This window comes from Phacochoerus africanus, chromosome 3 (genome assembly GCF_016906955.1).
Source record: "Phacochoerus africanus isolate WHEZ1 chromosome 3, ROS_Pafr_v1, whole genome shotgun sequence".
NCBI classification, from domain to species: Eukaryota; Metazoa; Chordata; class Mammalia; order Artiodactyla; family Suidae; genus Phacochoerus; species Phacochoerus africanus.
In genome coordinates, this window is record NC_062546.1 from 68,586,503 (window position 1) to 68,599,519 (window position 13,017).

Consider the following 13,017-nt stretch of genomic DNA (forward strand, 5'->3'; position numbering starts at 1 on the left):
TTACAGATATATCTTCCTGATGACTTTGTAAAACCTCTCTATTCCACACTTTCTTGATTACCTTACTGGGTCCCTTCCCATGGTTAAAAGGATATTTTGGCAAATAGTCTTGAAAAAGGAACAAAAACTTAGGAATGGAGGAGAAAATGGATGGGAAAGGAAGGGTTACAGTATCTCTTCTCCATCATCACTTACTTCTCAAGAAACAAAGCAGAGTATATCTCCCATTTTTAAAGTACTACAATGTCAGTTAAACTCTCCAAAGAAGAAAAGGTACAGGAATACTCTAGTCTGCTCTACCTCAACCCTTAAGTTTAGGACAAAGCAAATTAATAAGTTTGCAAAATTAGCTATAGTTCCCATGACAATAAACATTCAAAAATTAACCGTGAAGGAAAATGATTTCTAACAACCTACTACGGTTTCACCACAGTAATATTTCTTTAAAATATACAATCTAAAATAGCACAAAGTACAAGACATTAACTTACTTGAGTTGGAACAAGCACAGGAGGATAAGCCATCTTATGATGCCTGTACACCCAAAACGCACAAATGACAATCCCCGCAATTAACATAAGTGGCACCAAAGAATAGAGCAAGATGTTGTAATAGGGTGGCTTAGGTGTAACTGGATTCGAAGTAGCTGTGGAAAAGGGGGGGAGGGGGGAAACTGTTCAGATTCGGTCTACACAATTCCACAATAAATATTTATTATAGTGTCAAATTTTGGGAGAAAAATAAGGAGTAGGAGAAGGTGGGAGTAAATTATTCCACCCAGACAAATATGCTTTGCTTTCAGTATACTAGTTGAACAGACCTATGCATTTTTCCTGTGAACTTACGCTGTGTGACTTCCATCTCCGGAAAATAAGAAAACCTTTCATTACACATACTGCCCTCACAGCAACAAAAATATACTTCAGGGCTATCTTTTTTTTCTATACAATCAGTCCTGTAAACAAAAAGAGGAGAAAGAATTAAAATCAACACAATTACTCTGAATCTACAATAGATTTTTTCTAAAGTTCTTCTCAGAGATAAAACACTGAATAAGTCATACGGTCAACTTCAACATTCCTATTAATAGTCAATAACCAATTCTTAAAAACCAAAAATGTTTCTTGAATCCTAGCACTAAATCTCATCAGGAAAAAAAAAAAAATCAATGGCTGATTTTGTAACAATCACACTGGCTCCCTGAAACTCCTTCTTTAATTTGGTTTTCAATGGTCAATCTAAGACAACCTTTTTTTTTTTTAATTATGAGAAAAGCTTGAAGAAGAACATAAACTCAACGAAAAATTTTGGCCTAGGAGTGCTCACAGGAAATACAGCTTTCCCATTTTGTGAATACAAAAACTAAACACTATATATATAAAAAAAACCTATATGTGCATATACATACATACACATACACGTGTGTGCATGCGTATGGGTGTATAAATACACCAGTACAAGGTAATGCATGCTCTTATCTCACAACAGAACGTATTTCAACATCAGAGACCTAAACCAGACTTGGGAATAAAGCCATTTTGCAGCAGATAAAAATTCCTTGAACATAATGAATAGATGTGGGATTAAGCAAAAAGTAAAAAGCAACATGTAACATAGCTTACAAATTGTGAACTTTTGTAATGGTTGTTAGAATAACATGGTTGAATTTAACTCTGAAGTGAAAAGCTCAAGAAGTTTCAGGAAGAAGGCAATTTTAACAAAATCAAACTTTAAAATGAAATCTATACCAATACTGATTTAGTAGAAAGAGACAAATGAAAGCTATATTTTTAACAATTTATATAGCGAAATATATAAATTGAAATTTAGAATCATACCTCAATTTACAGGTTAACATGATTAAATACCTATCCCAATTAACTCAAGAAAGTTACTTTTCATCATCCGATTTCATCATTCTTTTTATCACTGTCTTTTCTGCCACCTTTGACATTTCTTTTTTTTTTCTTTTTTATTTTTTTAGAGTCACACTCGGGGCATATGTAAGTTCCCAAGCTAGGGGTCGAATCAGAGCTACAGCTGCTGGTCACAGCCATAGCCACAGCAACGCAGGATCGGAGCTGCATCTGTGACCTACACCACAGCTTAGAGCAACACCGAATCCTTAACACGGTGAGAGAAGCCAGGGATCAAACCCGCATCCTCCTGGATCCTGGTTGGGTTCGTAACTGCTGAGCCATGAAGGGTACTCCAACATTTCTTGAATCATCTTTTCCTTTCTCTTACTTATCTTACTACCCTTAATATTTATTTTTAATCAAATTCAGAGTATAAAAAATTTACATACTTTTAAATTAGCATTTAACCCCTAGTAACAAAGCTGGTGTAGTCGTTAATCACTGTAAAAGCAAGCATTTGAACTGAACAACCCACTTACCATTATCTAGAAAAGTTTAACCTTCAGCAATACTGATTTTGGTGAGAAGCACAGTAGCTTTTTACTATAAAAAGAACATACATCCCTGATTTCAGCTAAATAATACAAAGTTTTGAATAAAGATGATCCCCAAACCTCATTTTTCCCCAACCTGTTCCTCCTTATTTTTCTTTATTTTAACTGAGATATAACTGGCATGTAATATTACATTAGCTTCAGGTGTACAACATAATGATTGGACATCTGTATGTATTGTGAAATGATCATCACAATAACACAGTTATTTGTGACCACAAAGTTACAAACGTTTTTCCTTGAGATGAGAATTTTTAAGATTTACTTTCTTAACAACTTTCAAATACACACTACAGTATTATTAACTGTAGTCCTCCATTATATCCTCAGGACTTACTTCTTTTATAACTAAGAGTTGTACCCCTTACACTCCCTTTGCCTACTTTGTCCACACCTCACCCCTGGCCACTGGCAACCCCCAATGGTTTCTCTGTCTGACTTACTTCACTTAGTATAATGCCTTCAAGGTCCATCTGTGCTGCCATAAATGGAAAGATGTCCTCCTTTTTTTGTCTAAAAAACAGTCTATACGTGTGTGTGTGTGTGTGTGTGTGTGTGTGTGTGTGTGTGTATACGCCATTTTCTTTTCCATTCATCAACTGACAAGACACCTAGTTTGCTTCCACATCTTGGTTACCGTAACTAATGGTTCAATGAACAAGGAGGTACAAACGTTTTTTCAAGTTAGTGTTTTCATTTCCTTTGGATATATACCTCAAAATGGAATTGCTATATCATTGCTATTTTTAATGTTTTGAGGGACCTCTATACTCTTTCTCTAGTGGCCCTACTTACCATTTCATTGTAACAAATGTCACTTGATGATATTTTATTATCTTCTGTTAATAAAGAGGCTAATAATCAGAAATACAGCTAAATGTACAATTACAGAGTAAATATTCCTAGAAAATTCACAGATGTATAAGTATATATACCCTAGACACTAAATATATACCTAAGTGACTATTTTAATTTCTCACCAAAAGTGGAGCTAATACAATTTTCATGGCCTTATTCAACAAAATTTACCATTAACTACATATGGCCAATCAAACATAGATTCAACATAGTCAATTAAGACTCCCGAAAATGGATCGGGATGTAGCTAGTGTTCCATGAGTATTAGTAGTTATTTGGTTCCATGAAGTCTTCTGGTTATCTAGAATTTTGTAGCTTCTGTAGTCATCAGCACCCACCCCCAGTGAAAATCTTGTGGCTCAGGCAGTTTAAGTGATCAGCCCAAAATCCAAGGATACCTTACAGAAAGATTACAGGCAATCAATAACATAACCACTGTATTTTATTTCCAGTACAGAATAAAACAATTTAAGCAAGATCTTTTAAATAAAATGTAGCTTTCTATGAAGACTGTGTTAGTTCTGACGCAATTCTGAATGTCAAGTTAAAAATGTCTCTTGGGATAAAGAACAAAGGCCTACTTTGTACAAAAAAGGGGGAAAATGTAGTGAGATCAATTTCTTCCAGATACATAAAGAGGGAAACTAAAGGGAAATTAAATACCATGATTAAGCTTTATTCTCCTTCAGGATAGATTTTCAACAGATATATTGTCTTTTAAAGCAATTTAAAAAATCCTTTTTCTTAAAATTGTCATTTAAAAAAAAAAAATCTATACTCCTAACACAGGCAAAGAAATGTTTCTTATCTAAAGTCTCACCCTTTAGTAGATTATTCAAAGTATAATGAAGATAAAACATAAGTATGCTATAGTTATTTTATTACCTTAAAATACATATCTTGTTATTATAACATGTTATAATGGTCTTCATATTCCCAACTTAAAGAAGAAATATTTAACTGCAAATCCATGCATTGATCTTTCTACTTTAAAAAAGGGGGAGGGAATGAAAATTATTCAACACCATCGTAAAAGATAAAATGTTTTCTTACCTGTCATAGCAGTTGATATCATCCAGCCAACAACCTTGCTTCACTATTTCAATGGAACCAGAAATATTCTTCCAGGTAGCAAAACAATGCCTCCGCTTATCTTTGTCACCGTAACAGGATTCAACACCAGTTCGATTGGTTCTATCTCTTTCCCAATTAGCATTATAGAAAATACACTCCTGAGTTTCTGATCTACCAAGTATAGCACCTATAAGATAATAAAACAACACCTTAATATAATCCTATATGTTCTTAAATAAAACACCTTAATATAATCCTATATGTCCTTAAAGAGATTTCCTAGTACACCACATTTCAGATCTTCCTAAAATGTCAATATAGTCTTCCTAGGCTTACAACATTGTGTTTAGGTTTCCAGGACAATCTCTATATTTTAAATATAATAAAATACAATAATAGAAAACAATAATATGCATCACAAGATTTCTTTGCAAAAGGCCAAGTTCACTTCATTTAAGAATGTCCTGGAGTTCCCGACGTGGCGCAGTGGTTAACGAATCCGACTAGGAACCATGAGGTTGCGGGTTCGGTCCCTGCCCTTGCTCAGTGGGTTAACGATCTGGCGTTGCCGTGAGTGTGGTGTAGGTTGCAGACGCGGCTCGGATCCCGCGTTGCTGTGGCTCTGGTGTAGGCCGGCGGCTACAGCTCCGATTCGACCCCTAGCCTGGGAACCTCCATATGCCACGGGTGCAGCCCAAGAAATAGCAACAACAACAACAACAAAAACAAAAACAAACAAACAAAAAAAGAATGTCCTTAATGAAATGTAGTAAAATTATTAATTTTCTTTAACCTTGACCCGTGAATAGACTTCTTCTCAATACTCTGTGTGACAAAATGGGAACTAAGCAAAAGAACTTCTGCACATTTGAAATACAATGATTGCCTCCAGAAAAAGCCCTTGCATGATTGAGTTGTGAACTAAACCAACCATGGTTATTTAGACAAGTATCTGGCAGAAATATTTTCTAAAATAAACCAAGTAAACCTGTTACTTCAAGAAAAACAATCAATAGCATGCACTGACAATGACAAAATATGAGTTTTCAAACAAAAATAAGAATTTTGGAAAATCTCTATTCACCACCACCATTAGCCTGACACCTTCCCAATGATCCAAGAATTTTCTGGTGAGATTAGTGGTGATATTAACAAATGTGATTTTCAACTATAGAATAATGAGACGTGCCTACAGTTAAAAGGTCTATATAATTCAGAGAACCAAAACTTTCCAAATGAATTACGTGTAATGTTTGAAAAGCATTCGCAGATAAAAAATCCATTCAATGTTCAAGATAGCCAAGAAGATTTTAATGTTAGAAAAAGGACAAAAAGTTCATTAATGGTTTTAGATTCCACACTTTCACTGACTTTTAAGAAACCACAACTTATATGCAAAAGCAAGCGGAGTTCCCATTGTGGCGCAACAGAAACAAATCCAATTAGGAACCATGAGGTTCCAGTTTGATCCCTGGCCTTGCTCAGTGGGTTAAGGATCCAGCGCTGCCGTAAGCTGTGACGTAAGTCACAGACAGGGCTCAGATCTGGCGTTGCTGTGGCTGTCGTGTAGCCTGGCTCCAATTCAACCGCTAGCCATATGCCATATCAAACCTCCATATGCCATAGGTGCAGCCCTAAGAAGCAAAAAAAAAAAGAAAAAAGAAAAAAAAAAAGAAAAGAAAAGAAAAAGCAAGGGAACTGGAATACCTAAATAATTATGAAAAAATGTACAAAAGATACTACTACTTATTTTTAAGATTTACATTAAAGCTTCAGCAATCAAAACAGCATGATCTTAGAGGTCCCGCTGAGGTTTGGCAGGATATAAACCCAACCAGTACCCATGAGGATGTGGGTTCAATCCCTGGCCTTGCTCAGTGGATTAAGGAGTCTGAATTGCAGCAAGGTGTGGCATAGATTGCAGTTGCAGCTCTAATCTGATGTTGCTGTGGCAGTGGCGTTGGCCAGCAGCTACAGCTGTGATTTGACCCCTAGCCGGGGAACTTCCATATGCCGTGGGTATGGCTCTAAGAAGACAAACAAACAAAACAGTGTGGTCTTAGTGAAAAGACAGATACACATGCACCTACAAGACAGAATGGAGAATTCAGAAACACACTCATTCGTATATGGTCAAATGATACACAGCAAAGGTATTAATGCATTTCAATAGAGAAAACACAGTCTTCTAACAACTTACATGGGAACAATTGGACACCTATGTGCAAAACAAAGAATCTCAACTCATAGTTCATGCCACATACAAAAAATTAACTCTAAGAGTTCCTGTTGTGACTCAACAGGTTAAAGACCCATCATCTCTGTGAGGCTGCAAGTTTGATCTCTGGCCTGGCTCAGTGGGTTAAGGATCCAGTATTGCCACAAGCTGCAGTGAAGGTAGCAGATGAGGCTTGTATCCAGTGTTGCTGTGGCTGTGACTCACACCACAGCTATAGCTCAGATTCAACCCCTAGCCTGGGAACTTCCATATGCCACAGATGTGGCCATAAAAAGAAAACAAAAATAAACTCTAAACCTATCAAAGACCTAAAATAAAACCTAAAACTACAAAAGTTATAGAAGAATAATTAAAAATCTTGTGACTCTATATTATGAAAGATTTCTTAGAATACAAAAAAAAATATGAGCTACAAAAAAAAAAAAAAACAAAAACAAAACAAGTTGAGTTGAACTTTGCTAAAAGAGAAAACTTCTCTTTGTAAGTTAAGGGAAAAAAGTCAGACCAGAAGCAAATTACATATTTAGAAAAAGAACTGATATTCAGAAAATGGAAAGACACAACTAAATAACAAGAGCACATACAACCCAATTTCTAAAAACGAGCAAAAGATTCAAATAGATGCTTTGTCAAACAGGTACAAATGGGAAATACTATTTTAAAGATATTCAACATCACTAATAATCAGGGAAAATCAAACTAAAATGAAATAGTGATTAACAAAAACACAAACACAACCTCAAGTGCTGGTAAATATGTAAAGCATCTACAACTTTTATACATTGGTGGTGAGAATGCAAAATGGTCCAGCTACTTAGGAAAACACTTGGACAGCTTCTTAAAGTTAAACATGCACCTACCTTACTACATAGCAAATCTCATGCCTAGGTATTTACCTAAGAAATGAAAACCTATGCCCATGAAAAAATCTGTACATTAATGTCTGTAGTGGCTTTACGCATAATCACCTAAACCCAGAAACAATCCAATATCCAGGCACTAGTAAATGGAAAAATAAACATCTACAATAAAAAGAAATGAACTAATGACAGCTACAACAACGTGGATAAATTACAAACATGTTATGCTAAAAATGAAGACAGACAGAAAGGTCTATATATTGTATGATTCCATTTACACAATATTTTGGAAAAGCCAAAAGCATGCGGATAAAAATCAGATCAGAAGCTGAGACTGAGGGGAGAGGGCAGATTACTAAAGGACATGAGAAAACTTTTGGGGGTGATGGAAATATTCCACATTTTTATTGTGGTAGTGGTTATATGATTGTATGGCTTAATTAGAACTCCCAGAATTGTATACCTAAACAAAATACATTTTATTCTATGTAAATTATAGTTCAATAAAACTGATTTAAAACAACAAAGAACCTACCATTTGTTGAGTTTTGGTACAATATCAAAGAAAAATATCCACAATTATCTTAAAAAGCTATTACAATACTCCTCAAATTTCTAACTTATATTTGTGTATGGCTAGATTTTCTTTATATCAAAACAACGTGCTTTTTAAAAATAGAGAAAGAGATAAGATGGGAGAATAGAAAGACTTAAGCTCACCTCCTCTCATGAAAACACCAAAATTACAACTAACTGCTGGAACAACCATCAACAAAATAGATTGGAAGCCACCAAACAAGTACCTACATCCAAAGACAAAAAAAGAAACCACACTGATACAGAAATGTTTATCTAACATGATGACAGAAACTGAACATTTGTCTGGCACTCAAAAAACATGGATACTTGCCTATGTTTCTGCCACAGGTCATACAGTCAACATCATACTTAACGGTGAATGAATGTTTTCCCCCTAATTTCAGCAACAGGGCACTTTTATTTAACATAGAACTGAAAGTTCTAGCTATTCCAATACAGCAAGAAAAAGAAATTAAAAGCATACCAATTTGGAAAAAAAGATATAAAATTCTTTCCATTTGCAGATGAAATGACTGTTAATGCAGAAAATTACAAGAAACAAACAAAAAAATGCTAGAATAAGTGAATTTGATAAGGTCACAGGATACAAATCAATATACAAAAATCAACTGTTTTCTTTATACTGACAACAAACAAGTGGAACTGAAATTAAAAATATCAGTTACAACTGCTCCTAAAAAATAAAATACTTACATATAATCTACTAAAACATGTACAAGATTTGTATGATGAAAATTATAAAATGTTGATGAAAGGAATCAAAGAAGACCTAAACACTTGGAGACATACTATGCTCGTGGACTGGAAGAATCAACATAATAAAAATATCAATTCTCCCTAAACAGATACATAGGATTAATCCAATTCATATCAAACTTTGAACAAATTTCTTTGTAGACATACATGAGCTTATCCTAAAATCTGTTTAAGAAGAATAAAGGGAGAGGAGTTCCCGTCGGGGCTTAGCAGTTAACGAATCTGACCAGGAACCATGAGGTTGCAGGTTTGGTCCCTAGCCTTGCTCAGTGGGCTAAGGATCCGGCATTGCCGTGAGCTGTGGTGTAGGTTGCAGACTCGGCTTGGATCCAAGTTGCTGTGGCCCTGGTGTAGGCCGGTGGCTGTAGCCCAGATTGGACCCCTAGTCTGGGAACCTCCATATGCTGCGAGAGCGGCCCAAGAAATGGCAAAAAGACAAAAAAAAAGAAAAAAAGAAAAAAGAAAAAAAAAGAAGAAGAAGAAGAAGAAAGGGAGAAATCACTCTTCCTGATGTTAAGGCTTACCATATAGCTGCTGTAGGCATGACAGTGTGGTACTGGTGGAGAGACATACACAAAAACCAATGGAACAGAGAAAGGACCCAGAAACAGACTCACACAAATATGCCCAATTAATTTTTGACAGATGAGCAAAGGAATTTCAATGGAGGAGAAATAGACTTTTCAATAAACGGTGCTGGAGCAATGCATGTGGTTCAAGCAAATATTTCCTGAATGCTCTCCCCTTTGCCATCTATCATCATTCTAATAGTTACTGAAAGCCCAGTTCTTACAAAAATCCTCCCAGGCTACATCTTACATATGTGACAAGTTTCAAGTTTTCTCATCAGAACTCCTCCTTCCCTAAAATTTACAAAAATGCACACTATTTACAATCCAATACAAAATGTTTTATTTTACATCTAGTCATTGATTTTAGTTAGTCTATATATGTTCTTTAATATGTCAGAAATGCCATTGGCTCTAAGACTATCTTTCTTGCCCTCCTAATAGAGTACTTAATGAATGATAAAATGTAAAAACATGATGTAATAACTGAATTAAAAAAAAAAACCTACCAACCATGACTGCATCCACAGCACCTTTGAAAATGGTAGATGAAATTAAAGACTCTTTTACAATAATGAATTGTATTAATTTCTTATCTGATAAGGATGACAATGTTTTTCAGAGCCCTGTGACCAGCCTTATCCTACCACAATTTTCCTATGTATGCAACCAACATTAAACAGAAAGAAAAGAATTGTTTTGGTAACTTCCAATCACTTTAATATTAAAATATTAAAATATTTTAATGCTATTTGAAACTATCAACGAGTCTTTGAGAAACAAGTATAAACAGGCACACTACTGTATGCTTTGCCTAACCATGTGCCCCCAAAGGCAACTTAAGTCCTTTAGAAAGGATTAATGAAGTTTCCAAAATAACAAATATAACATAAAAAGCAATTCTTGTTTCCCCTTCACATGCTACTGCTTTGTACCACTCTAGGGGTAGAACACATATGTCCAAAGAGAATCAGCTATGGACAGCACATCAAACTCAATGATGCTTTTAATTCATAACATTTTCTAGTACAAATTTTTTAAAAATAAAATTACATCAAAAACATTATACGAAAGAATGATTTTAGGCAAATAATTAAGAAATTCTGGCATATTACCTTCCCTCACGGCACCAAGAAATCCTTAAGTAAGAATATGTATATGGCATTTTATTAGTTCAAGAGGTATTTTTAAGTCTCTCATTATGTCAGGAGTCGTCCAACAACCCAGAAAGTTGCAAGCTACCTACCATAAATGAATATGATGCAACCCTCAACATGAAGGTTATCCTAATTTTCCCCATTGAGAAGTTATTTTTTAAATTTTTTGACCAACTTTAAATATACAAACCTTTGTATATTTGTATGAAAGAGTCCAATGTATACTTATTTTAACTCATTAGTTTTATGAAATTTTTTAAATCATAAAGCACAAAATTTTGCAAAACAATTTTGTTCAAACTCCACATACATCTTTCAACAAAAGTGTCATCTCATTACTTTCTTTTTCAGTCATCTAAAAGTATCAAAACTTGAATTATCTCCATTTCCATTTGTCTGAGAAGCAATACTTTTTGAAGCCATATAGAGTATTATCACTTAACATGTTTTTCCAAGCCATAAATATCCATTCACATAGTACTAAGGTTTTTTTCCCCACTGTTATAAAGGTATATATTGTGATGTTCATAAAATAATTAACTACTTACAATACTGCTTTTAAAAGTGAGCTTTTACTAGCTTCTTTTTAAAAACCTTTATAAGTAGTTTACAACAAATAATGATAGTAAATCAATACCCTCCCCTGAATAATTTCTTATTTATTTAAAATCTTTATTCCCTTTTTACCTATTCCCTCAGGAAATTTCCATAAACATTCAAAACTAGCACTAACTGGCATTATTTCAAGCTTGTCTATCCTCTACAAACATTATACTTCTATTCAAAATAAAATTATTGAGAGAGCACCTCAAAATATTGAAAATTTTGTAAGGTCTCAAATATAAAATGACTTTTTCTGAGGAATAATCTTTTAAGAAAGCTTTGCTGTATATTGAGAATATACAAAAAATGAAAGAATTGATCACATACTTGTAATATATAAATTAAAACACCAAGATAAGAGCCATACATAAATGCAGTAGGAATATGGAGATGATAACCTAGGTCCTCCACTAGACTATGAGTTTCCAGAACAAGCCCTGTTATCACCAGTACCTGGCACAGTACAGGAACTCAATAAACATGCATTAAATCAATCAATTCACAAAGAAATGAATAAAAGTTTTATGGAGCAAATGGGACTAAAGTAGGACTATTAAGGAGAGAGGAAATAACTGAAGTAAAAATAAATAGAGAGATTGTGACCTAATAAACAGGCTGTGAAAATCAAGAGTGTTTGACAAGATTGCTTTCACTAAACATGAGTGTTCTGTCTTCTTTAGTACTGAGTATAATCCAGGCAGGTTTGCAAACATCAAAAGTTAAGAGCTTTTTTTTTTTTTTCTTTTTCCGCCACACTGAGGCATATGGAGTTCTTGGGCCAAGGATCACAGGGATCAGATTCAACCCACAGTTGCAACCTATGCCACAGCTGTGGCAACGCTGGATCCTTTAACCCACTATGCCGGGCTGGAGATTGAATCTGTGTCTTGGTGCTGCAGAGACACGACCAATCCCACTATGCCACGGCAAGAACTCTTATTTTTTTTTTTAATGTTTGTTTGTTTGTTTGGCCCAGGCCTAAGTTCCTGAGCCAGGGATCAAACCTACACCAAAGCAGTGACCCAAGCCACAGCAGTGACAACACCAGATCCTTAACCCCCAAAGCCACCAGGAAACTCATAGAAGTGTTAATTTTAAGATTAACCTAAAAATTTGTAAACTCTGTTGCAATGAAAAGAAACTCAATAAGCCATATGAACTATCCAATATAAACTAAGAGTCTATAATATCCATGCTTAGCAGATAGCCACAGGTATCAAGAGGATAGGCAAATTAAAATATAGAAATCAAGTTTTTGCTTTCCATAGTCTCTTATTTGGTCTATGTATAAAAAAGTAAAATATAAGTGATTTGAGTAAGGAAGTTGAGTATTGGTAAATGTTTATCTTACATCATCTGACAAAATAAAACCTTATTCCATATATACTTATTCTTCACTTCTCTTTGTTGCTAACTCTTTTCCTACTGTTATGAAAGACAGGTGTTGTCCTGGATAAGTAGGATATCTCAAAGATAAGGTACAACAGAAAAGTGTTTTTGCCTATAGCCACAAAATGTGTGGGATCTCTAGAAATGCCCAGATCTCAAGATTGAAATAGTTCTATGCAGTTCTCTGGCACACACTCAAAAAATGAATTACAACAAAACAGGTACAAGCAGATACAAGTATCACACGGACTGTGTGAAACAGATTTCTTATGTTAGATATTCTTGGGGGGGGTGCAGAAGGATCATGGTGACTGTAGCAAGAGGCTACATCAGAATAAATGAACTATTTCTAAAATTGTACAAAAGTCAAAATTGGGCGTGAATTTAGAAGAATATGAGATAAAAGATAAATTCTCAAAATCAGAACAGACAACCTAAG

General features: G+C 34.7%; 1 protein-coding gene across 1 annotated transcript in view; it reads right to left on the bottom strand.

Moving 5' to 3' along the window:
* Positions 1-13,017, bottom strand: part of ACVR2A (activin A receptor type 2A) — an 86,602-nt gene that overhangs the window by 34,194 nt on the left and 39,391 nt on the right. Inside the window, exons 2-4 of the mRNA XM_047771978.1 lie at positions 4,385-4,592; positions 846-955; positions 492-646 (exon numbers count right to left, since the gene is read on the bottom strand). Of these exons, the coding sequence (XP_047627934.1) occupies positions 492-646; positions 846-955; positions 4,385-4,592 (473 nt within the window). The remainder of the gene's footprint in view (positions 1-491; positions 647-845; positions 956-4,384; positions 4,593-13,017) is intronic.